The sequence below is a fragment of the Tursiops truncatus genome, chromosome 15, assembly GCF_011762595.2.
Source record: "Tursiops truncatus isolate mTurTru1 chromosome 15, mTurTru1.mat.Y, whole genome shotgun sequence".
Lineage (NCBI taxonomy): Eukaryota > Metazoa > Chordata > Mammalia > Artiodactyla > Delphinidae > Tursiops > Tursiops truncatus.
The window spans coordinates 56,547,268-56,572,312 of NC_047048.1; the positions used below are offsets into that span (position 1 = coordinate 56,547,268).

The window sequence follows — 25,045 nt, forward strand, 5'->3', positions numbered from 1 at the left end:
AAAGAAATCATAAAGATCAGATCAGAAATAAATGAAGAAGAAATGAAGGAAATGATAGCAAAGATCAATAAAACTAAAAGCTGGTTCTTTGAGAAGATAAACAAAATTGATAAACCATTAGCGAGACTCATCAAGAAAAAAAGGGAGAAGACTCAAATCAATAGAATTAGAAATGAAAAAGGAGAAGTAACAACTGACACTGCAGAAATAAAAAAAGATCATGAGAGATTACTACAAGCAACTCTATGCCAACAAAATGGACAACCTGGAAGAAATGGACAAATTCTTAGAAATGCACAACCTGCCAAGACTGAATTAGGAAGAAATAGAAAATATGAACAGACCAATCACAAGCACTGGAATTGAAACTGTGATTAAAAATCTTCCAACAAACAAAAGCCCAGGACCAGATGGCTTCACAGGCGAATTCTATCAAACATTTAGAGAAGAGCTAACACCTATCCTTCTCAAACTCTTCCAAAATATAGCAGAGGGAGGAACACTCCCAAACTCATTCTACAAGGCCACCATCACCTTGATACCAAAACCAGACAAGGATGTCACAAAGAAAGAAAACTATAGGCCAATATCATTGATGAACATAGATGCAAAAATCCTCAACAAAATATTAGCAAACAGAATCCAACAGCCCATTAAAAGGATCATACACCATGATCAAGTGGGGTTTATTCCAGGAATGCAAGCATTCTTCAATATACGCAAATCAATCAACACCATATCAACAAATTGAAGGAGAAAAACCATATGATCACCTCAATAGATGCAGAGAACACTTTCGACAAAATTCAACACCGATTTATGATAAAAAACCCTGCAGAAAGTAGGCATAGAGGAACTTTCCTCAATATAATAAAGGCCATATATGACAAACCCACAGCCAACATTGTCCTCAATGGTGAAAAACTGAAAGCATTTCCACTAAGATCAGGAACAAGACAAGGCTGTCCACTCTCACCACTCTTATTCAACATAGTTTTGGAAATTTTAGCCACAGCAATCAGAGAAGAAAAGGAAATAAAAGGAATCCAAATCGGAAAAGAAGAAGTAAACCTGTCACTGTCTGCATATAACAAGATACTATACACAGAGAATCCTAAAGATGCTACTAGAAAACTACTAGAGCTAATCAATGAATTTGGTAAAGCAGCAGGATACAAAATTAATGCACAGAAATCTCTGGCATTCCTATATACTAATGATGAAAAATCTGAAAGTGAAATCAAGAAAACACTCCCATTTACCACTGCAACAAAAAGAATAAAATATCTAGGAATAAACCTACCTAAGGAGACAAAAGACCTGTATGCAGAAAATTATAAGACACTGATGAAAGAAATTAAAGATGATACAAATAGATGGAGAAATATACCATGTTCTTGGACTGGAAGAATCAACATTGTGAAAATGACTCTACTACCCAAAGCAGTCTACAGATTCAATGCAATCCCTTTCAAACTACCAGTGGCATTTTTCACAGAACTAGAACAAAAAATTTCACAATCTGTATGGAAACACAAAAGATCCCGAATAGCCAAAGCAATCTTGAGAACAAAAAATGGAGCTGGAGGAATCAGGCTCCCTGGCTTCAGAGTATACTACAAAGCTACAGTAATCAAGACAGTATGGTACTGGCACAAAAACAGAAATACAGATCAATGGAACAGGACAGAAAGCCCAGAGATAAACCCACGCACATATGGTCACCTTATCTTTGATAAAGGAGGCAGGAATGTACAGTGGAGAAAGGACAGCCTCTTCAATAAGTGGTGCTGGGAAAACTGGATAGGTACATGTAAAAGTATGAGATTAGATCACTCCCTAACACCATACACAAAAATAAGCTCAAAATGGATTAAAGACCTAAATGTAAGGCCAGAAACTATCAAACTCTTAGAGGAAAATATAGGCAGAACACTCTATGACATAAATCACAGCAAGATCCTTTTTGACCCACCTCCCAGAGAAATGGAAATAAAAACAAAAATAAACAAATGGGACCTAATGAAACTTCAGAGCTTTTGCACAGCAAAGGAAACCATCAACAAGACCAAAAGACAACCCTCAGAATGGAAGAAAATGTTTGCGAATGAAGCAACTGACAAAGGATTAATCTCCAAAACTTACAAGCAGCTCATGCAGCTCAATAACAAAAAAAACAAACAACCCAATCCAAAAATGGGCAGAAGACATTAATCGACATTTCTCCAAAGAAGATATACAGACTGCCAACAAACACATGAAAGAATGCTCAACATCATTAATCACTAGAGAAATGCAAATCAAACATACAATGAGATATCATCTCACACCAGTCAGAATGGCCATCATCAAAATATCTAGAAACAGTAAATGCTGGAGAGGGTGTGGAGAAAAGGGAACCCTCTTGCACTGTTGGTGGGAATGTAAATTGATACAGCCACTGTGGAGAACAGTATGGATGTTTCTTAAAAAACTACAAATAGAACTACCATATGGCCCAGCAATCCCACTACTGGGCATATACCCTGAGAAAACCGTAATTCAAAAAGAGTCCTGTACCAAAATATTCATTGCACCTCTATTTACAATAGCCAGGAGATGGAAACAACCTAAGTGTCCATCGTCGGATGAATGGATAAAAAAGATGTGGCACATATATACAATGTTATATTACTCAGCCATAAAAAGCAACGAAATTGAGTTATTTGTAGTGAGGTGGATGGACCTAGAGTCTGTCATACAGAGTGAAGTAAGTCAGAAAGAGAAAGACAAATACCGTATGCTAACACATATATATATGGAATCTAAGAAAAAAAATGTCATGAAGAACCTAGGGGTAAGACAGGAATAAAGACACAGACCAACTAGAGAATGGACTTGAGGATATGGGGAGGGGGAAGGGTAAGCTGTGACAAAGTGAGAGAGTGGCATGGACATATATACGCTACCAAACGTAAAATAGACAGCTAGTGGGAAGCAGCAGCATAGCACAGGGAGATCAGCTCAGTGCACTGTGACCACCTAGAGGGGTGGGATAGGGAGGGTGGGAGGGAGGGAGATGCAAGAGGGAAGAGATGTGGGAACATATGTATATGTTTAACTGATTCACTTTGTTATAAAGCAGAAACTAGCACACCATTGTAAAGCAATTATACTCCAATAAAGATGTAAAAAAAATAAAAATTAAAAACAAAACATTAGTATGTCTTCAGTGTTTTAACGAAATCCACGAGGTGATTTTATACTGGCTGTAGGGTGCCAAAAAATTTGGATGCTAATTGCACCTTCTGGAGACCCATCCGGTGTCTGTGTGCCCTGTGCCACATAACACTCCTAAGGGCATATGGGATCCCAACCATTAGCCTGATTTCTTGCTAAAGTAGAGCCACACCACATTCACGTCCAAGTTAAAATCATAAAGAACCTATATAGGGCTTCCCTGGTGTCGCAGTGGTTAAGAATCTGCCTGCCAATGCAGGGGACACGGGTTCAAGCTCTGGTCCAGGAAGATCCCATGTGTCGCGGAGCAGCTAAGCCCATGAGCCACAATTACTGAGCCTGCGCTCTAGAGCCCATGAGCCACAACTACTGAGCCCGTGTTCCACAACTACTGAAGCCTAGAGCCCATGCTCTGCAATGAGAAGCCACCGCAATGAGAAGCTCCTGCTCGCCGCTGCTAGAGAAGGCCCGTGTGCAGCAATGAAGACTCAACGCAGCCAAAAAATAAGATATAAATAAATAAATAAATGTATTAAAAAAGAACCTATATAAACTTGCTGCCAGTGTGGCGGGTCCCCAAGACTCACATTACTCTAAAAGTGTTTTTCTTTTGTTGAATGTTTCTCATGTAAGTCTCCAAAGTTACAAGGTTTCAAAGAGAAGCAAAGGTTCTTTTTTCTTCCTTCAGAAAATGTCTGGAGTTTATATTAGCTATACAATTTTACAGAGCAAGAGCAGTAGTTACAAGCTCTTTTCAAATCAAATCCCTGTCTTGGAGTATTTCTGCCAACATTTCTTTTCTACCCTCCCAGTGGAGAACACCCCTCTGCTACTGTGAAACTCCGACTGACGGTGACAAATGATCACTCAGTACCATTCGATGAAAAGGTGGCCCTGGAATTCTTCTGGTTCCCTGTTTGGTTCTTGCTACCTTACACAGGATGGGAAGCCTTGCCTTACGTCCTGGGCACTGGGGTGGGTGTAATTAGGAAAATATAACTGGGTGTGGGAAAGCCAGGTGTGTTGTTTCCTTTAAATAAAGTTTGCTCCACAGATGGGGCATCTTTGCTTCCTCAAGGCAAAACAGCAGATGAACCCAAAGGGGATCAAAACGATGGACAAGAAGATGCCCAGGAAGGTGAAGGAGTCCTCCAGAACCCCGAGCCTGCAGACAGGGCAGCCTCCAACGACAACGATGGAAGTGGCAGGGTGCCGGGTGACATTCCGACTGTGGATGTTGCAGACCCTGGGGTGGTGGATGGGTAGCCCTGTGAGGAGGTAGGGGTAGGGCGGTGGCTGGGAGGGCGCCGTAGTGGTGTGGGCTACGCACAAAGTAGCCCTGGCCACCCTACAGGTTGTAGGCGGGAGGCTGCTCCTGCAGCAGGGGCTTGTGGTTCATGGCGGGCGGCGCCCACTGCGCCCAGCCTGGTTCCCGCTAGCGCCCCCGCTCCCTTTCGGACTCGGCTCCAGCTCGGACTCACGGGGACTCCCAGACGCCCGGCAGCGGATCTTCCCCAGGGGTGGGTGTGGGGTGAGGAAGTGGGGGTAGCGGAAGATGGCCTGGCCCAAACCTCAAAACCAGGAAATGGAAGGAAATGAAGGAAATGGAGAGGATGTTTTAGAGTTTTGAAAGTACAGAGAAATAAGGAGTAACTGCACGGTAGGCCTTGGTGAGGCTCTGAAGCACCAGCGATTATTCTGCACCCAAGCCTGTCACATATGGGAGTGAGGACAGCTGCCTTCAAACCTCATGGCCATGGGCCAGGGCACCAGGAGTAGCAGTCAGTGAATGAAAATCTCTGGACTCAAGAGATTTCTGCATGTCTCTGAGGGAAGGGGACGGGGCTCTGTGGATACAGGCTGAGAATGAATTTCATCAACTATGTTGGGTATAGGCTGAGCCCAAGCTTACTGTAAAAATAAGTGAATATGACACTTATCATGCTCAACTGCCACAAAACAATTTTTTTAACACTGGTGTTTTGCATCTATACGTACAATCCACAAAGCAGTAACAAATGAATGAATGAATGAATAGGGAAAGATCACTGTTTAATATAGAAGGTTTGAAAAAGGAGAACCTCTAACTTGCCTTTATCTTCTCCACCAAGAACTATCTTCACTGTTACAAGCATTTAAGTCAGGGAGAGGATGGGAAAGGATAGCTGGCTGCCCCGTGAGGTGAAGTTTTCTAGCTTCAAGGCAGCACTCGTCAGGCTTTAAGAAAACCCAAGGTCTATATGCACATGGCAGAACCTCTGTGGGCTGCTCCCTTGGCCGCCTGAGGCCAGCAGCTCCACCAGGGCTCAGCTCCACCTGGCCAGGGAGCCCTTCCCGACTATGGCCCATCTGCTCCTCAACTCTCCCCAAGAGGCCAGGCTCTGCAGATGCCGAAGACCTGACATTAGGACCAGAGAGGGCTTATAAGTGGTCATGGCTGCCCTCTGGCTCCTGGCTCCTTGCCAATCTTGCCACGTAACTCTGAACACTGCAAGGCCAGGAGAGGACTGATTCCTCCCATAAGAACTTAGGCCTGTTTACAAACAGCTTTCCAGTCTAGGCCTCAGCTGTGCCAAGGATGGAAGATTCTATGACTACTGGCTGAGCATATCCTAACTTGAGTCTAGTGCTGCTACTGCCGTGAGTTTTGCCGTGACACAAAACCACTTTCTTTTTTTTTTTTTTCTAAACCTAAGTTCTATATGGAACTCTATGTTGAGACCATAGGCCCTGGACTGGATCCCAGTGACCATCACCTAGCCTCACACACCACCCACCTAATGCTGGTTTGTGCAGGCACAGAAACTATATACCCAAGCTCTGGTCAGAGCCTCAAGACTGGGTAACACTACCAACCCGCTCATTCCTGACATGTAAGCTAACACTCACCATCTGTCCACTGTCAACCTCTGGGCTCTCTTCCTCAAATTTCCTTCCAGCCATTCATTTTCACCACTCTCCAGAATCCCTATTTCATTCTATCATGTTCATCAATAATTTAAAAACCATTAAGAACTACATATACCTGGCTGAAATATCAACAATCAATGATTCCTCCCCACCCCCTCCTCTTTTTCTTTCTTTTTTTTTTGCGGTACGCAGGCCTCTCACTGTTGTGGCCTCTCCCGTTGTGGAGCACAGGCTCCGGATGCGCAGGCCCAGCAGCCATGGCTCACGGGCCCAGCAGCCATGGCTCACGGGCCCAGCCGCTCCGCAGCATGTGGGATCCTCCCGGACCGGAGCACGAACCCGTGTCCCCTGCATCGGCAGGCGGACTCCCAACCACTGCACCAGCAGGGAAGCCCCTCTTTTTCTTTTTAATTAATTTATTTATGGCTGCGTTGGGTCTTCGTTGCTGCGCACAGGCTTTCTCTAGTTGTGGTGAGTAAGGGCTACTCTTCGTTGCAGTGCGCGAGCTTCTCATTACGGTGGCTTCTCTTATTGCGGGGCATGGGCTCTAGGCGCGCGGGCTTCAATAGTTGTGGCATGTGGGCTCAGTAGTGTGGCTCACGGGCTCTAGAGTGCAGGATCAGTAGTCATGGAGCACGAGCTTAGCTGCTCCGCAGCATGTGGGATCTTCCCGGACCAGGGCTCAAACCCGTGTCCCCTGCAGTGGCAGGCAGATTCTTAACTACTGTACCAACAGGGAAGTCTCCCTTCTTCTTCTTAAGGCTTCTCTCCAGAGGCCCTCACCTTTAATTAGATTTCTGTTCAGTTCTTCTGGGGGGTTACCTTTTTATCACTAATAAGTTGGCTTTTGTTTTGTTTCATTTTGTTTTTTGTTACTTCTTGATCTAGTTATTTTAGACATCACTTACTAACTTCCTACTAGATTAGAAGGTGATTTAGGCCATCACCCCCCCAACCCCCAATCCCCCAGTAGAATTATATCACTATTTTTACTGCCTCTGTTATAATTTATAATTTCTATGTTGTTATCCTGAGGGTGATGGTGATGGAAAGATGCCAAAACAGACAGGAATAATACCCTTGGATTCAGGGAGAGGATGTGCCTTGCACCCACAAAGGGCTGTAGGAGCAGAAGACAATATAGCTATGCCCACTGGAGAGCAGCTTCCCAAACCTCACAGGCCCATGGGGAGAAGCCCTCAGGCCTCTGATGCACCCTTGCTTGTGGGGTGGGGAGGAGAAGTCAGTAGTTTTCAGGGAAGCTCCCTTTGCCATTTTCACCAGGGTGAAGCATGCTGGGCTGAGGGAGAGGAGGTTTTTCTCCTGCCCTCTGATTGTTCTAAAACTGCCCGACAGTGGCTAATAACTGGTAAAACTCTAGTACAGTGCTGTGTGCTTCCTGCAAAGGAGAACAGAATGTCAGTTCTGAGATATGTCCCAGCTGGCCTAGGCTGCAGGCCCAGCTGAGGCATATTCTTGCAGCTAGTTTTGGGAGGTTAAATAATATATTTGGACCTTTATTTCTTGTTCAATCATCTGTATTATCCCTAAAAAAATTTTTTTATTGTGGAAAATATTAAACTTTTTAACAAGCAGAGAGAATAGTATAATGAACCCCATGTGTTTATCACCCAGCTTTAATAATTACAGCTCACGGCCAATCTTATTTTATCCATCCATACTCTACCCATTTCCCCGTGATCATATTATTTTGAAGCAAATCCCAGACTTCCTATCATTTCATTCTTAAGTATTTCAATATAGCCAGTATTCCTTAACTACCCTCTTTGTAAAATTAGGGATGTTTGTGTCCTCATCCTTCCCTTTTCTTCTACTTCTCAACTCTTTTGAGAGTTTGACAAGATTCCAACCTAGAACAATTCAATCTTCTAACACCACACTATGTAGACTGGGACAATAAATTCTTGGTCTCTAACCCCTGCTGGCTCTTCAGCACTGGTCAACAATCATGCTGACAATATCAGAAAAAAGCTGCCATTACCTATATAAATGTTACAAAAGTTGCCCAAAAACCCAAAGTTCTGATACCGAGAATAAAGCTCTCATCTACAACTATGCGTTCATCTAGTGCACATTTATGGAGTGTCTACAGTTGATTAACACTATGCTATGACACAGAGGACACAGAAATATAAAAAAGCTCTTGCCCTTAAGGAAATCTTTGTAGAGTGAAAAACCAGACACGTCTATGACTGCAGAGGCACAGACGAGGAAAAGAAGCTGCTATGGGATATGCCGAAGGGTCATCAGAGGGACCTCTCCCCTGGGTTTCAAAATAAGACTCCCCAACCCAGCCCTGGTCCTTCCAATCCATTTTCGTAACTGCTGCCAGAGGCATCTTTCTAAAACACTGATCTTGGTCACTTCTTGGCTTAAAGCATTTCAATAACTCCCAGTGGTTTTCAGGCTACAGTGTAAATTCCTCAGCTGAAGCCCCAGTCTCTTCATGACAGCTTTGGTCTGCCCTGCTCTCCAGCTCCTTACTCACAGAACAGGCACTTCAGCTCAGCTAAACTCCTAGTAGTTCTGGAAAGTGACTGGACATGCCCCTTCCCCACCCAGAACACTGAACTCATGTTTCTTAGGGTTCAGCTCTGGTGTTGCCCCAGCTCGTGCAGACTCAGGCACCACAGGGCACTCCCTTCTCCTCCCAGGGTGTCCACGAGCACGGGGGCACCTCCCAGTATCTGGCATGGCTCCTGCTGTCCCCTCATGGCTGCCTCTCTGTGTCAGAAAGTCAGCTAAGTGAGTGAATGTTAAAGGAAGTCTAGTGGGTCCTAGCTATGGAGATCACAGGAGAGAGTTCTACTAGAGAAAGATTTGCCCATCCCAGCCATAGGTGGGGTTCATAGATGGTGTGGATGGGACTATCCAGGGAAAAGGGCCCAGAGGAAACCCAAGGGAACAATGGCACTGAACTGAGAAGAAACATCAAAGCCACAGCTGAAAAGTAGAATAGAGGAGACTTTTCAGAAGATGGAATAATAAATAATGATCATGATGAAAACCATGAGGTTGTACAGGAAATTTAAATGCCATCTGAAACTAAGAGAGATTTATACTTTATTTTAGTTATTTTTTTTTGGCTGCACCGTGAGGCATGCAGGATCTTAGTTCCCCGACCAGGGATCGAACCTGCACCCCCTGTGTTGGGAGCGTAGTCTTAACCCCTGGACTGCCAGGGAAGTCCAGATTTATACTTTAAGTTTAGCTCTAAATGTATTTCGTGGCTTTATAATTTTTTAAATCCTTAAGGTACAGACATCTAATACCAGAAGCTATGTGTATACATTACTATCATAAAATAAATATAAACTTTAGAAGTATATCTGACTATTCAGAACAGCTAAAGAGTGAAAACAACCCAAGTATCCATTAACAGATGAATGGATAAACAAAATGTGGTTTATCCATACAATAGACTATTATTCAGTCTTAAAAAGGAATGAAGTACTGAAACATACTACATATGGTTGCACCTTGAAAACACTATGCTAAGTCAAAGAAGCCAGTCACAAAGGACCACCTATTACGTGATTCAATTTATATAAAATGCCCCAAATAGGCAAATCCATAGAGAAAGAAAGTAGACTGGTGGTTGCCAGGGGCTAGACGAAGGAAGAAATGAGAAGGGACTGCATCTGGATATGGGGTTTATTTTGGGGGTGATGAAAACATTCTAAAATATTCTGTGAATATATTAAAAACCACTGAATTGTACACTTTAAATGGGTGAATTGTATGGTATGTGACTTATATCTCAATAAAGCTGTTACTAGAAAAAGTACATCTGAGTGAAAACAAACAAAAGTTTCATACATCCTTTGCTTAGTAATGCAATCCTATTAGCATCCATAAACATAACTCTGACATCTAAATGAATGCCCAGTTCTCAATATAAATTCTGTGTTGCCTTTACTTGTGAACACTAGCCTCTCACATAAACGAGCAAATGAAACACCCAGCATGGAGAGGACTTTAATATTAGCTCTACATTACAATAACCACCTCTGTTGCAGAGCTTGTAACAAGCCAGAATCCCAGCGCCACCACCCATCTTCCCACCTCACACACAATGTCTACCTGTGCATTCTCTATTTTGAATACCTACCCTCCCAAACTATAACCATGGCTGAAGCCAGGTGAGTCCTGCTGACTCGGGGGAACATCTAGAATCACGTTTTGAAAGCAGAGGCTGAGCAAGGGGCACTCACCCACAAGAGCAACCAACCAGAAACCAGGCACAACTGACCCAACACACCCACCACCCTCTGACACACAGGCCTTTTCAGTCTGGGTGGTTTTTTACAATTTTAAACTGAATCTACAAAGATTTTTATAGTTAGTTGCAAACTCCCTTAGTTAGCAGTTGTAGGTTTTGATCTGTTCCTAATTATGGAAAAGAATCCTGGGGTCAGTTCAGAGTGAAAGAACTTGAGTTTACCATTACCATTTTTAAAACACTAATATTTACATGAATTTCTGAGTAGAGAATTAAATTGCCTCAGTTATTTTGCTTTAAAAAATGAGAATCAAAGACAAAAAAGGCTTTTGTCTGCATTGAAAGCCGTACTGAAATTTAACTGCATGACCTACATTGAACCATTTAGACATTTTCCTATTCTCTTAAATAAGTCTCTACATTTTAACTAAATCTATATGGTCTCTAAGTGTGTATTTAAAAGCTAACTACACCTAGAAAGACTAAGGCTCTGAGGAATATAAAGCAATACAGAAAGGTACAGCCCCCTCTGTTGAGAACATACCCACATCTGCCCAGGAAGATGCAAGCTCAGCCTGCCACACAGCACACACCCAGATACAGTCCCAAGTATAGAGAGAACCAGCATTGATCAGGTTCTTTTGAGAAGACACCAAGAATACATGATGCCAAGGGTCCAGTCACATTGTTCGTGAATACTGCAGCTATTTGTAACAATGAGCAAAAAGACATATTTTCAACAGAACTTACCTGTTTTTTCAAGGGAAGCCTGGCAAACTAAATGGTGAGCATGCTATCATTTATTTTCTAAAGTGCTCCTGAATGCAGCTTTCATAAGTGGATCTTATTCAAGTGAGTGATCCAGTCCAGGTAAAGAGGACCAAAAAATCAGGTAGAAAATCATCTCTTTGAGTCTTAAACTTGAAAAAAGTATTTAAAAAAGTAAGTGTGGGGAAGAGATCCCTCCAGAAGGAAATGACCATTTCAGTGACTTTCAGAGGGTGGGGAGCAACAGGGCAATGGGAGGAAAAAAAAAACTGGAAGTCAGAATTGGCAACAGCAACGCTATCTCCAGCACAAAAGCCTGTTTATACGCACAGAGCCCTCTTTCCAAATGGGAAAAACACCAGCAATATAAGTCAAGGTTTTCACTAAGAATCTTAAAAATATTAATCAGTTTTCAACTATAAGAAACAAAGCTTGAAGTTCAATCGGATTTGGAATATAATAAGGTATGTCAGTATGAAAACAACCTGAACTTAAAACAAGTCAGTAAATTATATTTACTAGAACCCAAATAAAATATTTTACAATTGTATGTGATCTGTAACTTGGCAGTGTTAGCAGACATTATCAAATTGAAATTGTACTGACTAGAGCCTAGAGCTCAAATTCCCTGGGGTTAGAGAAACAACCTAACCCTGCTAGCCCCACTCCAAATATAGCCAGTGGCAGAGAAAATTCTAATATGGCTCCTAAGATTCCTACTATATTGATGTGCATATCCTGTATAATCCCCTCCCCTTGAGAGTGGGTGAGTCTGACCTAATCTAATGAACCCTTTGAAAAGAGGGTCAAGAAGAAGTCAGAGAAAGTTGAAGCTTCAGTAGGTCTGTATCTATTTTTGGTCTAAAATTTTTATTTTCAAATGTTACATAAATGGAATTGTGCAGCATGTACATTTCTAAGATTTTTTTTCCACTCAGCAAAACTTCCTCAGATGCATCCAAGTTGTATCAATAGTTTGTTTCTTCTTATTGCTGAGCATTACTCCATGATATGTATGTAGCACAGTGTGTTTAACCATTCACCTGTTGAGAAATACTTGGGTTGTTTCCAGTTGGGGCTATTATGAATGAAGCTAAATATTGCTGCTGTACAGGTGCTATAAACATTGGTATACAGGTGTTTGTATGAACATCAGTTTTCATTTCTCTGGGATAAATGCCCAGGAATACAATTGCTGCGTTAAGTATAGTAAGTGCCAAACTATTTTCCAGACTGGCTGTGCCATCTTATCAGCAATGCATGCATGATCCAATTTCTCTGCATTCTCTCTAGCATTTGGTGTTATCACTATTTTAAATTTTAGCCATTTGACAGGTGTGTAGTGATATCTCATTCTCACTGTGGGGTGGTTTTTTTTTGGCTATGCCTCGTGGCTTGTGGGATCTCAGTTCCCTGACCAGGGATTGAACCGGGGCCCTCGGCAGTGGAAGGGTGGAGTCCTACCCACTGGACCACCAAGGAATTCCCTCTGATTGTGGGTTTTGTTTTTTTTTTTAATGAAGATGTTTACAATAGTTTATTTTAGGTTATTTCCAATTTTTCACCAGTTTAAAAAATTGACCAACTCAATGAAACCTTGTGAATACAATGTTCTCATTGTGGTTTTCATTTTTTTAATGGCTTTTAATACTAAACATCTTTCATGTGGTTATCTGCCATACTTATATCCTCTTCGATAAAATGTCTCTTCATATCTTTTGTCCATTTTCTAATTGGATTGTTTATTTTTTTAATGTTGAGTTTTGAGAATTCTTTTTATATTCTAGATGCAAGTCCTCTGTCAGAAATATTTTTCCAAATATTTTCTCCCAGTATATAGCTTATCTTGTTTTTTTCTTTTTTTTAAATTAATTAATTAATTAACTAATTTACGGCTGCACTGGGTCTTTGCTGCTGCACGCGGGCTTTCTCTAGTTCCAGCGAGCAAGGGCTACTCTTGCGGTGTGCGGGCTTCTCATTGTGGTGGCTTCTCTTGTTGTGGAGCACGGGCTCTAGGCACGCAGGCTTCAGTAGCTGTGACACGTGGGCTCAGTAGTTGTGGCTCACAGGCTCTAGAGCGCAGGTTCAGTAGTTGTGGTGCATGGGCTTAGCTGCTCCGCGGCATGCGGGATCTTCCTGGACCAGGGCTCGAACCTGTGTCCCCTGCATTAGCAGGCAGATTCTTAACCAATGCATCACCAGGGAAGCCTTATAGCTTGTTTTTTTTCATCCTCTTACCAGTGTCTTTCACAGAGCAAAAGCTTTTTTTTTTTTTTTTTTGCAGTACGTGGGCCTCTCACCGTTGTGGCCTCTCCCGTTGCGGAGCACAGGCTCCGGACGCGCAGGCTCAGCAGCCATGGCTCACGGGCCTAGCCGCTCCGCAGCATGTGGGACCTTCCCAGACCGGGGCATGAACCCGCGTCCCCTGCATCAGCAGGCGGACTCTCAACCACTGCACCACCAGGGATGCCCCAAGCTTTTGATTTTGATGTGGGTAATTTATTAATTTTTTTCCATAGGTCATATTTTTGTTGTCAAATCTGAAAATCTTCTGCCTAGCTTGAGAATATGAAGATTTTCTCCTATTTTTTTCCTAAAAGTTTTAGTTTTGCATTTTACATTTAAACCTGTGATCCACATTGAATTAATTTTTGTGTAGGATGTGAGGTTTAGGTCAAAGTTCATTTACTTGCCTATGGTTGTCCAATTGTTATAGCATTATTTGTTGAAAAGGCTATCCTTCTTCCACTGAATTGACTGCATCTCTGTCAAAAAACAGTTGGATGTTTTTATGTGGTTCTATTTCTGGGTTCTTTATTCTGTTCCATTGATCTATGTGTCTCTCTCTCCAACAATAACCACAATGTCTTGATTACCATAGCTAAATAGGAAGTATTATTAATATTTCATATAGCGATTCTTCCCACTTTATTCCTCTTTTCAAAACTGTTATAGCTAATCTAGAATCTTTGCATTTTATATAAATATTAGAATCAGCTTGTCATTGTCTAAAAAGAACCTTGCTTTTTACAAAAAATTTTATTTATTTTTTTATACAGCAGGCTCTTATTAGTCATCAATTTTATACACATCAGTGTATACATGTCAATCCCAATCGCCCAATTCATCACCCCCCCACCCCGCGGCTTTCCCCCCTTGGTGTCCTTACGTTTGTTCTCTACATCTGTGTCTCAATTTCTGCCCTGCAAACCGGTTCATCTGTACCATTTTTCTAGGTTCCACATATATGCATTAATATACGATATTTGTTTTTCTCTTTCTGACTAACTTCGCTCTGTATGACAGTCTCTAGATCCATCCACGTCTCTACAAATGACCCAATTTCATTTTTTTAATGGCTGAGTAATATTCCATTGTATATATGTACCACATCTTCTTTATCCAGTCATCTGTCAATGGGCATTTAGGTTGCTTCCATGACCTGGCTATTGTAAATAGTGCTGCAATGAACATTGGGGTGCATGTGTCTTTTTGAATTGTGGTTTTCTCTGGGTATATGCCCAGTAGTGGGATTGCTGGATCATATGGTAATTCTATTTTTAGTTTTTTAAGGAACCTCCATACTGTTCTCCATAGTGGCTGTATCAGTTTACATTCCCACCAACAGTGCAAGAGGAGGTTCCCTTTTCTGCACACCCTCTCCAGCATTTGTTGTTTGTAGATTTTCGGATGATGCCCATTCTAACTGGTGTGAGGTGATACCTCATGGTAGTTTTGATTTGCATTTCTCTAATAATTAGTGATGCTGAGCAGCTTTTCATGTGCTTCTTGGCCATCTGTATGTCTTCTTTGGAGAAATGTCTATTTAGGTCTTCTGCCCATTTTTGGATTGGGTTGTTTGTTTTTTTAATATTGAGCTGCATGAGCTGTTTATATATTTTGGACATTAATCCTTTGTCCGTTGATTCGTTTGCAAATATTTTCTCCCATTCTGAGGGCTGTCTTTTCGTCTTGTTTATGGTTTCCTTTGCTGTACAAAAGCTTTTAAGTTTCATTAGGTCCCATTTGTTTATTTTTGTTTTTATTTCAATTACTCTAGGAGGTGGATCAAAAAAGATCTTGCTGTGATTTATGTCAAAGAGTGTTCTGCGTATGTTTTCCTCTAAGAGTTTTATAGTGTCTGGTCTTACATTTAGGTCTCTAATCCATTTTGGTTTTATTTTTGTGTATGGTGTTAGGGAGTGTTCTAATTTCATTCTTTTACATGTAGCTGTCCAGTTTTCCCAGCACCACTTATTGAAGAGACTGTCTTTTCTCCATTGTATATCCTTGCCTCCTTTGTCATAGATTAGTTGACCATAGGTGCGTGGGTTTACCTCTGGGCTTTCGATCTTGTTCCATTGATCTATGTTTCTGTTTTTGTGCCAGTACCATATTGTCTTGATTACTGTAGGTTTGTATTATAGTCTGAAGTCAGGGAGTCTGATTCCTCCAGCTCCATTTTTTTCCCTCAAGACTGCTTTGGGTATTCTGGGTCTTTTGTGTCTCCATACAAATTTTAAGATTTTTTGTTCTAGTTCCGTAAAAAATGTCACTGGTAATTTGATAGGGATTGCATTGAATCTGTAGATTGCTTTCAGTAGTATAGTCATTTTCACAATATTGATTCTTCCAATCCAAGAACATGGTATATCTCTCTATCTGTTGGTATCATTTTTAATTTCTTTCATCAGTGTCTTACAGTTTTCTGCATACAGGTCTTTTGTCTCCCTAGGTAGGTTTATTCCTAGGTATTTTATTCTTTTTGTTGCAATGGTAAATGGGAGTGTTTCCTTAATTTCTCTTTCAGATTTTTCTCATTAGTGTATAGGAATGCAAGAGATTTCTGTGCATTAATTTTGTATCCTGCTACTTTACCAAATTCATTGATTACCTCTAGTAGTTTTCTGGTGGCATCTTTAGGATTTTCTATTTACAGTATCATGTCATATGCAAACAGTGACAGTTTTACTTCTTCTTTTCCAATTTAGTATTCCTTTTTCTTCTCTGATTGCCGTGGCTAGGACTTCCAAAACTATGTTGAATAACAGCAGTGAGAGTGGACATCCTTGTCTTGTTCCTGATCTTAGAGGAAATGCTTTCAGTTTTTCACCATTGAGAATGATGTTTGCTGTGGGTTTTTCATATATGGCCTTTACTATGTTGAGGTAGGTTCCCTCTATGCCCACTTTGTGGAGAGTTTTTACCATATATCGGTGTTGAATTTTGTCAAAAGCTTTTTCTGCATCTATTGAGATGATCGTAAGGTTTTTATTCTTCAATTTGTTAATATGGTGTATCACATTGATTGATTTGCATATATTGAAGAATCCTTGCATCCCTGGCATAAATCCCACTTGGTCATGGTGTATGATCCTTTTAATGTGTTGTTGGATTCTGTTTGCTAGTATTTTGTTGAGAATTTTTGCATGTATATTCATCAGTGATATTGGTCTGTAATTTTCTCTTTTTGTAGTATCTTTGTCTGGTTTTGGTATCAGGGTGATGGTGGCCTCATAGAATGAGTTTGGGAGTGTTCCTTCCTCTGCAATTTTTTGGAAGAGTTTGAGAAGGATGGGTTTTAGCTCTTCTCTTAATGTTTGATAGAATTCACCTGTGAAGCCATCCGGTCCTGGACTTCTGTTTGTTGGAAAATTTTTTATCACAGTTTCAATTTCATTACTTGTGATTGGTCTGTTCATATTTTCTATTTCTTCCTGCTTCAGTCTTGGAAGGTTATACCTTTCTAAGAATTTGTCTGTTTATTCTAGGTTGTCCATTTTATTGGCATAGAGTTGCTGGCAGTAGTCTCTTAGGATGCTTTGTATTTCTGCGTGTCTGTTGTAACTTCTCCTTTTTCATTTCTAATTTTACTGATCTGAGTCCTCTCCCTCTTTTTCTTGATGAGTCTTGCTAATGGTTTATCAATTTTGTTTATCTTCTCAAAGAACCAGCTTTTAGTTTTATTGATCTTTGCTATTGTTTTCTTTCTTTCTATTTCATTTATTTCTGCTCTGATCTTTATGATTTCTTTCCTTCTGCTAACTTTGGGTTTTGTTTGTTCTTCTTTCTCTAGTTCCTTTAGGTGTAAGGCTAGATTGTTTATTTGAGATTTTTCTTGTTTCTTGAGGTTGGCTTGTATAGCTATAAACTTCCCTCTTAGAACTGCTTTTGCTGCATCCCATAGGTTTTGGATTGTCGTGCTTTCATTGTCATTTGTCTCTAGGTAGTTTTTGACTTCCTGTTTGATTTCTTCAGTGATCTTGTGGTTATTCAGTAACGTAGTGTTTAGCCTCCATGTGTTTGTGTTTTTTACGTGTTTTTCCCCTGTAATTCATTTCTAATCTCATAGTGTTGTGGTCAGAAAAGATGCTTGATATGATTTCAATTTTCTTAAATTTACTGAGGCTTGATTTGTGACCCAAGATATGATCTACCCTGGAGAATGTTCCGTGTGCACTTGAGAAGAAAATGTAATCTGTTGTTTTTGGATGGAATGTCCTATAAATATCAATTAAATCTATCTGGTCTATTGTGTCATTTAAAGCTTCTGTTTATTTATTTTCATTTTGGATGATCTGTCCATTTGTGTAAGTGAGGTGTTAAAGTCCCCCACTATTATTGTGTTACTGTCCATTTCCTCTTTTACAGCTGTTAGCAGTTGCCTTATGTATTGAGGTGCTCCTATGCTGGGTGCATATATATTTATAATTGTTATATCTTCTTCTTGGATTGATCCCTTGATCATTATGTAGTGTCCTTCCTTGTGTCTTGTAACATTCATTAATTTAAAGTCTATTTTATCTGATATGAGTATTGCTACTCCAGCTTTCTTTTGATTTCCATTGGCATGGAATATCTTTTTCCATCCCCTCACTTTCAGTCTGTATGTGTCCCTAGGTCTGAAGTGGGTCTCTTGTAGACAGCATATATATGAGTCTTGCTTTTGTATCCATTCAACAAGGCTGTGTCTTTTGGTTGGAGCATCTAATCCATTCACGTTTAAGGTAATTATCAATATGTATGTTCCTATTACCATTTTCTTAATTGCGTTGGGTTTGTTTTTGTAGGTCCTTTTCTTCTCTTGTGTTTCCCACTTAGAGAAGTTCCTTTAGCATTTGTTGTAGAGCTCGTTTGGTAGCGCTGAATTCTCTTAGCTTTTGCTTGTCTTTAAAGCTTTTGATTTCTCCATCGAATCTGAATGAGATCCTTGCTGGGTAGAGTAATCTTGGTTGTAGGTTCTTCCCTTTCATCACTTTAAGTATATATGCCACTCTCTTCTGGTTTGTAGAGTTTCTGCTGAGAAATCAGCTGTTAATCTTATGGGAGTTCCGTTGTATGTTATTTGTTGTTTTTCCCTTGCTGCTTTCAATAATTTCTCTTTGTCTTTAATTTTTGTCAATTTGATTACTACGTGTCTTGGTGTGTTTCTCCTTGGGTTTATCCTGTATGGGGCTCGTTGCGCTTCCTGGACTTGGGTGGCTATTTCCTTTCCCATGTTAAGGAAGGTTTCAACTATAATCTCTTCAAATATTTTCTCTGGTCCTTTCTCTCTCTCTTTTCCTTCTGGCACCCCTATAATGTGAATGTTGTTGAGTTTAATGTTGTCCCAGAGGTCTCTTAGGCTGTCTTCATTCCTTTTCATTCTTTTTTCTTTATTTTGTTCTGCAGCAGTGAATTCCACCATTCTGTCTTCCAGGTCACTTATCTGTTCTTCTGCCTCAGTTATTCTGCTATTGATTCCTTCTAGTCTAGTTTTCATTTCAGTTATTGTATTGTTCATCTCTGTTTGTTTGTTCTTTAATTTTTTTAGGTCTTTGTTAAACATTTCTTGCATCTTCTCGATCTTTGCCTCCATTCTTTTTCCGAGGTCCTGGATCATCTTCACTATCATTATTCTGAATTCATTTTCTTGAAGGTTGCCTATCTCCATTTCATTTAGTTGTTTTTCTGGGGTTTTATCTTGTTCCTTCATCTGGTACATAGCCCTCTGCCTTTTCATCTTGTCTATCTTTCTGTGAATGTGGTTTTTGTTCCACAGGCTGCAGGATTGTAGTTCTTCTTGCTTTTGCTGTCTGCCCTCTGGTCTGTTTTTTTAAAGTTTAAAAAATTGGGGCAAATATATATTAAGATAAAATTTACCATTTTAACCATTTTTAAGTATATGATTCAATACACTTAAGCACAGATGCTGCCAAGATTAGAAAAGAGGACAGTGTGAACAACTTTGTGTCAATGCATTTGAAAACATATGAAATAAATTAACATCTAGAAAAAATTATCTTAAGTAATGCAAACAGAGAGAGAATATCCAAAACATCCCGTAACTATTAAAGAAGTTGAATCAGCAATTAAAAAAGAAAAGAAAACTCCACAAATAAAACACCAGAATCAAATGATTTTACAACAGGGATCTATCAAGTATGCAAGGTTCATATATTCATATAATTCTAATCTTATATAACGTCTTTCAGAAGTGAGAAAGAGAGATAACTCCTCAATTTATAAATAAAGGTTAGTTTAACTTTGATATAAAAACCATAACAAAGACAGGAAAGGAAAATTACCGGACTTTCTCACTCATGAGATAGATACAAAATTCTAACCAATATATTAGAAACTGAGTCCAGCAACAGATAAAGTAAAAAATCATATATCATGCCAAGTCAGGTTTATTCCAGGAATGCAAACAATTTCCAGGGTCCTGGCTTATGCAATAGGACAAATGGTGGTGCCATTCACTAGAAAGGAAGCAGATGGTTTGGGGTTAAGATCACAAGAATAACTAACTCCCTGAGTACAGGGAGCCTGTGAATGTCCAGGTAGAGATGCCTAGGCAGCAACTAAGAACACTGGTCTGGAGTTCAAGTGTAAGCAGGGCTGAAGACAGAGTACTGAGAATCAAAAGTACAGAAGTAGTACAATAAGTCTTACAAGTGGGATAAAGACAGAGGAGAACCATGGCCTGAATCTCAGACAACCTCAGTGTTTAAGGAAGAAGATTCCTTAAAAAGACAGGCCAGAGAATCAGGGAAAGGACCAGGAAGGCAGGAAAGATGCTGACTCAAATCATGCAATGAGAAGGAGAAGGGGACTAAAGAATTCAGTCACTGGAGTCCACCGTGGCAGTCAGCTTCAGGATGTGGTGAAGGAGGAAGGTAGACTGTTGCGGGCTGATGGGTGAATGGATAAGAGGAAACAAACAGGGAGTGTGGTCAATGCGTACAAGAAGGCTAGCTGGGAAGGGAAGCAGAGAGTGTGCAGGAACAAAGGAAGAAGCAGATTAGAGGATAAACAAATCTGTGGACCATCTAAATAGAAAAAGAGGGTGGTGAGAAAAAAATACAACACAGAGCCTGTCCTCCACATTCCAGAAAGGAAAAGAGTGACTGACTGTTCTTTAGTTACAGCCCCAAGGCATGAACACATACCCACCAGAACAAGATTTCAAGCCCATCCCAAATGATCAGTGGCGACTTGCTTCACTTGATCACACTACTGAAAGTTGGCAAGCAGCCAGAGCCCCAGTCTAGTGACCACGTTTCCACGGCTAAAGGTGAACCAGTCGTTCCTAAGTCCACCCTTAGACACAGATGTAGAGAACAAACGTATGGACACCAAGGGGGGGAAAAGGGTGGTGGTGGTGGTGGGATGAATTGGGAGATTGGGATTGACATATATACACTAATATGTATAAAATAGATAACTAATAAGAACCTGCTGTATAAAAAATAAATTAAATTAAACAAATAAACAAAAGTCCACCCTTCCCGGAACTCCACACCTTTACCCAAAATGAAGAGGGTTAAAGCAGAAAGTACTGAGGCAAGGCCTCAAAGACATAGTGGCAGATGATTATAAAGAGCATAAATGGGGCCATGGGTCAAGCCTGGATAAGAGGGAGTGCACTGGTCCCCTGGGAACAGAGAAAAGGGGCAGGTTGATAGCAGCAGTGGCTGCAGCAGGCAACATGAACCCTTAGACCTACCCTTTCAGGTCACACGTACAAAGAATCTGAGTCATGGAGAGGCTACAGGAATTGTACAAGAGCAAGCCAGGGCTCAAACCTGCATCTGTCTGACTATAAGGCCTAAACCCTTAAGGTGACCTTATACTGTCCTCCACTGTGTCCCCATTACCCTCCATCCTATGCTCCTTTAAGACCTGATAGCATTTTGGGGATCTTCTCATATGGCACTTTCCATACGCCAGCTTTCACTGGTTATGTGTGTTTGCTTCATTTATATGCACCTTACTCATTCCAGAATTGAAGCTCTTTGTGTAGCTCTACAGGCTTTTTAGTGACAAGTCCTTAATGAAGAAATAAATACAGTTGTAATTACCAAATCTGTTATTTATCACTTGCTTTCAAAAGTGCTTACAGGGACTTCCCTGGTGGCACAGTGGTTAAGAATCCACCTGCCAATGCAGGGGACACGGGTTCGATCCCTGGTCCAGGAAGATCCCACATGCCGCGGAGCAACAACTACATGCGCCACAACTACTGAGCCTGTGCTCTAGAGCCCACAAGCCACAACTACTGAGCCCACGTGCCAGAATTACTGAAGCCCACGCACCTAGACCCTGTGCCCCGGAACGAGAAGCCACTTCAGTGAGAAGCACCGCAACAAAGAGTAGCCCCCGCTCGCTGCAACTAGAGAAAGCCCGTGTGCAGCAACAAATACCCAACTCAGCCAAAAATAAATAAATAAAAATAAATTTATTTAAAAAGTGCTTATAAATTTCCTTCATAAGTGATTTAAGGCAGCCCCACTACAATCTTCTTTTATGGTATGTGCTCAGCACTCCTTTACCACAGATATTACAAAGGCAAAACAATATTAATATTGTACATTTCGTTTACCGCAAGTTACAGATTAGTGAATTTAGTTTCACTACAGACATTTCACCATCTTTGCAAGTATGAGACTAAAAAGCACTTCTTACCTGAATTTTGATGGGCCAGGTGAAATTACTGACATAAACAAAGAAAGTGATATTTGGGTGGTTGCGAAAATCAAACTTCTCATTAGAGAAACTATCTTTGTACTCCTTAATGTTTGTTTTTGAAACAACAGGCATCTCTTCTCCAGCCTGGGTTCCAGCTGTTAGGAAGAAAAGAATGAAATAAAGAGACTTTTTAGGGGACTGAATCTGCCCTCACTAATAATAATGATAATAGCATTTATTAAACACTATGTTCCAGAAACGGCCTTTAAGAGCTCGATCTCATTTAATTGTGACAACTATTATCCTCATTTACACATCAGAAAACTCAGGTTCAGGAAAAATAAGTAACTTGGCTCAGGTCACATAGCCAGGAAGTAGAGTTGGGATTTGAAGCTGGGAGGGCTGATACACAAGCCTATGCCCTTAACCCAGATGACTTTACCAGGATCCCCTACAACTCCTCCCACAGAAACAGGCTACATGTGGCTTTGAAAATCCAGATACCACTAGAATCTTATTAACAAGCAATGGCATTCATTCTGCCCACAACACTTCATTTGCTTTGCACTGCCCCCTTAAAGCTGTTTGGCAGTGCTCTAGATCCCCCATACCAGGGACACGGATTCAGCCCTCACTTTTTAACTAGCAGTGACCGCAAGTCTCAACAGCAGCAGGGAGGAAGGAGCTCTAGGGGTCACTCAGTCCCTTCTGCTACCAGCTACAACTGACTCTAAATCCCCCCAATCTGATATAAACCTATCCTATTCCCAGGCAGTCCTTCAACATTCCACATTGTCCCTCAGCCAGGAATTCTAGTGTTTATAAAGATTCATGAAATAGGCTTTTCCCATGTCTGAGTTAAATCCTGTGACTGAAGCCAGATTGGCTGGTCCTCATTGAGACTGTCATTGTAAATCAATCACATACTCAGGGATGCCACCCTTCTCCAAACAAAGGCTTTGATAATCCAGACTTTTTCTTAAAGACCTCTCCTCACTGCAAGTTTCTGAACCTTTTCTGAATTCTACACAGTCTTTTAAGATATGATGAACACAAAGTGATGTGCAAAGTAATGTTTTTATTTTGTTTCAGTCTAACTGATTGTGTTTTGACCAAAAAACAGTATTGTGATAGTAATAATGATGATGAAACATAATTACCATTTGATGAGAATATCCCATGTTTCTAGCACTTACACCGAGTACTTCATTTATTATCTCATTTAATTCTCAGAACATTCTACACGGCTGTTTTTATTATCCCATTTCATACCTGCGGAAACTAGCTCAGAAAACAAGTAACAGGGAGAATTCAAATCTAGGTCTGCTGAGCTACATTCTTAACCACTACATCAGGGCCACCCTTTCTTTCTTTAGATTTTCTGCTCAGAGGATCTTTAGTAAATCACTGTAAGATAAACAAGACAGCAAAAGCTGTGCTCTTAGAGTTTTATTTAATTCCCAAAGTACATTTTCCCCTGTACCTACTAAAATCTCATTCTATTAAAAATGTTTCCTTTTCTTGAAACTGAGTCACTTGCATTTTTCACTTCTGAAGCATGGATGGAGATGATGATGGCAGCACCACAGCAGAGGCTGCAGCAATGGTATTAATGGTGGTAGTAGGGCAGGGGTCGTGAGCATGTACTGATCTTGATACCATGGCAGGCACTGACAGGTATAGCCAAATTTAATCTACAGTATAAGTATTATTACCTTCTCTTTAAGATGAATAACCCTAAGGGTCTAGAGATAGATTTTAGAAACTTGCTCAAGGTCTTCCAGCTAATAAGTGGCAAAAGTGGGTTTCAAACCCATCTGTCTGTCTCCAGAGCCCCTTTTCTCAACTCTTTCTCAATCAATTATCTCCACTCGGAAGGTCTTCTCTAGGTATGTCTTTACCTGAGAAGCTGGCAGCCCAGGTGATGTTGAGGTTGAAGTTTTTGGAGGCATTGATGAACATGTCCAAATCCCTATTTTGCTAATGAGATGTACAAATAATTAGAAAATGAATTACTGTAACAGTTTCCTGATTTTAAAAGAAAGCAGTAGTTAAATTTTACTACTCTCAACTTTCTTAATTACAAAAAGATACTTTAATGTCTTAAGAGAAACTCATGCTTATAGAACAGCAAAATTTTTAACCTTAACATAAGCAATATACCCCAAACAAATTTCATTTCCCTCCCATAAAAGTATATGGGATTTAGGGACTTCCCTGGTGGCACACTGGTTAAGACTTTGTGCTCCCAATGCAGGGGCCCCGTGTTTGATCCCTGGTCAGGGAACTAGATCCTACATGCATGCCGCAACTAAGAGTTCTCATGCCACAACTAAGGAGCCCGCCTGCCATAACCAAGACCCAGTGCAACCAAATAAATAAATTAGTTGAATTAAAAAAAAAGTATATGGGATTTAATGCTTTATCAAATGCCTAACTCCATGAAAAAGTACCTTTTAAAAAGACCCTCACCAGAGCACAGTGACCTACATCCCGTGACCTATGTTAGGGAATCAGCCTCTTAAGGATCCTCTGGGCAGCCCTGTCCAAATGTCTGAAGAGTAAAACACTTGGTCAAGTGTCTCAATTTATATTAACTTATAAATCAAACCTATGTACTTCTGAACCCATAGATTATATACAGTGTAAAGTTCTCCAAAATGGAAGTGGTTTTTTTTTGTTTGTTTGTTTGTTTGTTTGCAGTACACGGGCCTCTTACTGTTGTGGCCTCTCCCATCATGGAGCACAGGCTCCGGACGCGCAGGCTCAGCGGCCATGGCTCATGGGCCCAGCCGCTCTGCGGCATGTGGGATCTTCCCGGACCGGGGCACAAACCCCTGCATTGGCAGGTGGACTCTCAACCACTGCACCACCAGGGAAGCCCAATGGAAGTGGTTTTTAAGGAATAGCACATAAAGCTGAAATAAACTAAATTTAAAAACTTTAAATTGTCTT

At 40.8% G+C, this 25,045-nt stretch overlaps 1 protein-coding gene and 1 pseudogene across 5 annotated transcripts in view; both read right to left on the reverse strand.

The window, feature by feature from the left end:
- Positions 1 to 25,045, reverse strand: part of ATRN (attractin) — a 175,812-nt gene that overhangs the window by 38,586 nt on the left and 112,181 nt on the right. For all 5 annotated transcript variants that reach the window (XR_004522188.2, XM_019950678.3, XM_019950676.3 and 2 more), the window contains exons 23-24: positions 23,992 to 24,070; positions 22,088 to 22,245 (exon numbers count right to left, since the gene is read on the reverse strand). Coding sequence is in view for 4 of the 5 variants with exons in the window: in XM_019950678.3 (XP_019806237.1) it covers positions 22,088 to 22,245; positions 23,992 to 24,070 (237 nt within the window). In the remaining variant the exon portion in view is untranslated. The remainder of the gene's footprint in view (positions 1 to 22,087; positions 22,246 to 23,991; positions 24,071 to 25,045) is intronic.
- LOC141276530 (membrane protein BRI3 pseudogene) lies at positions 1,271 to 22,080 on the reverse strand (annotated as a pseudogene).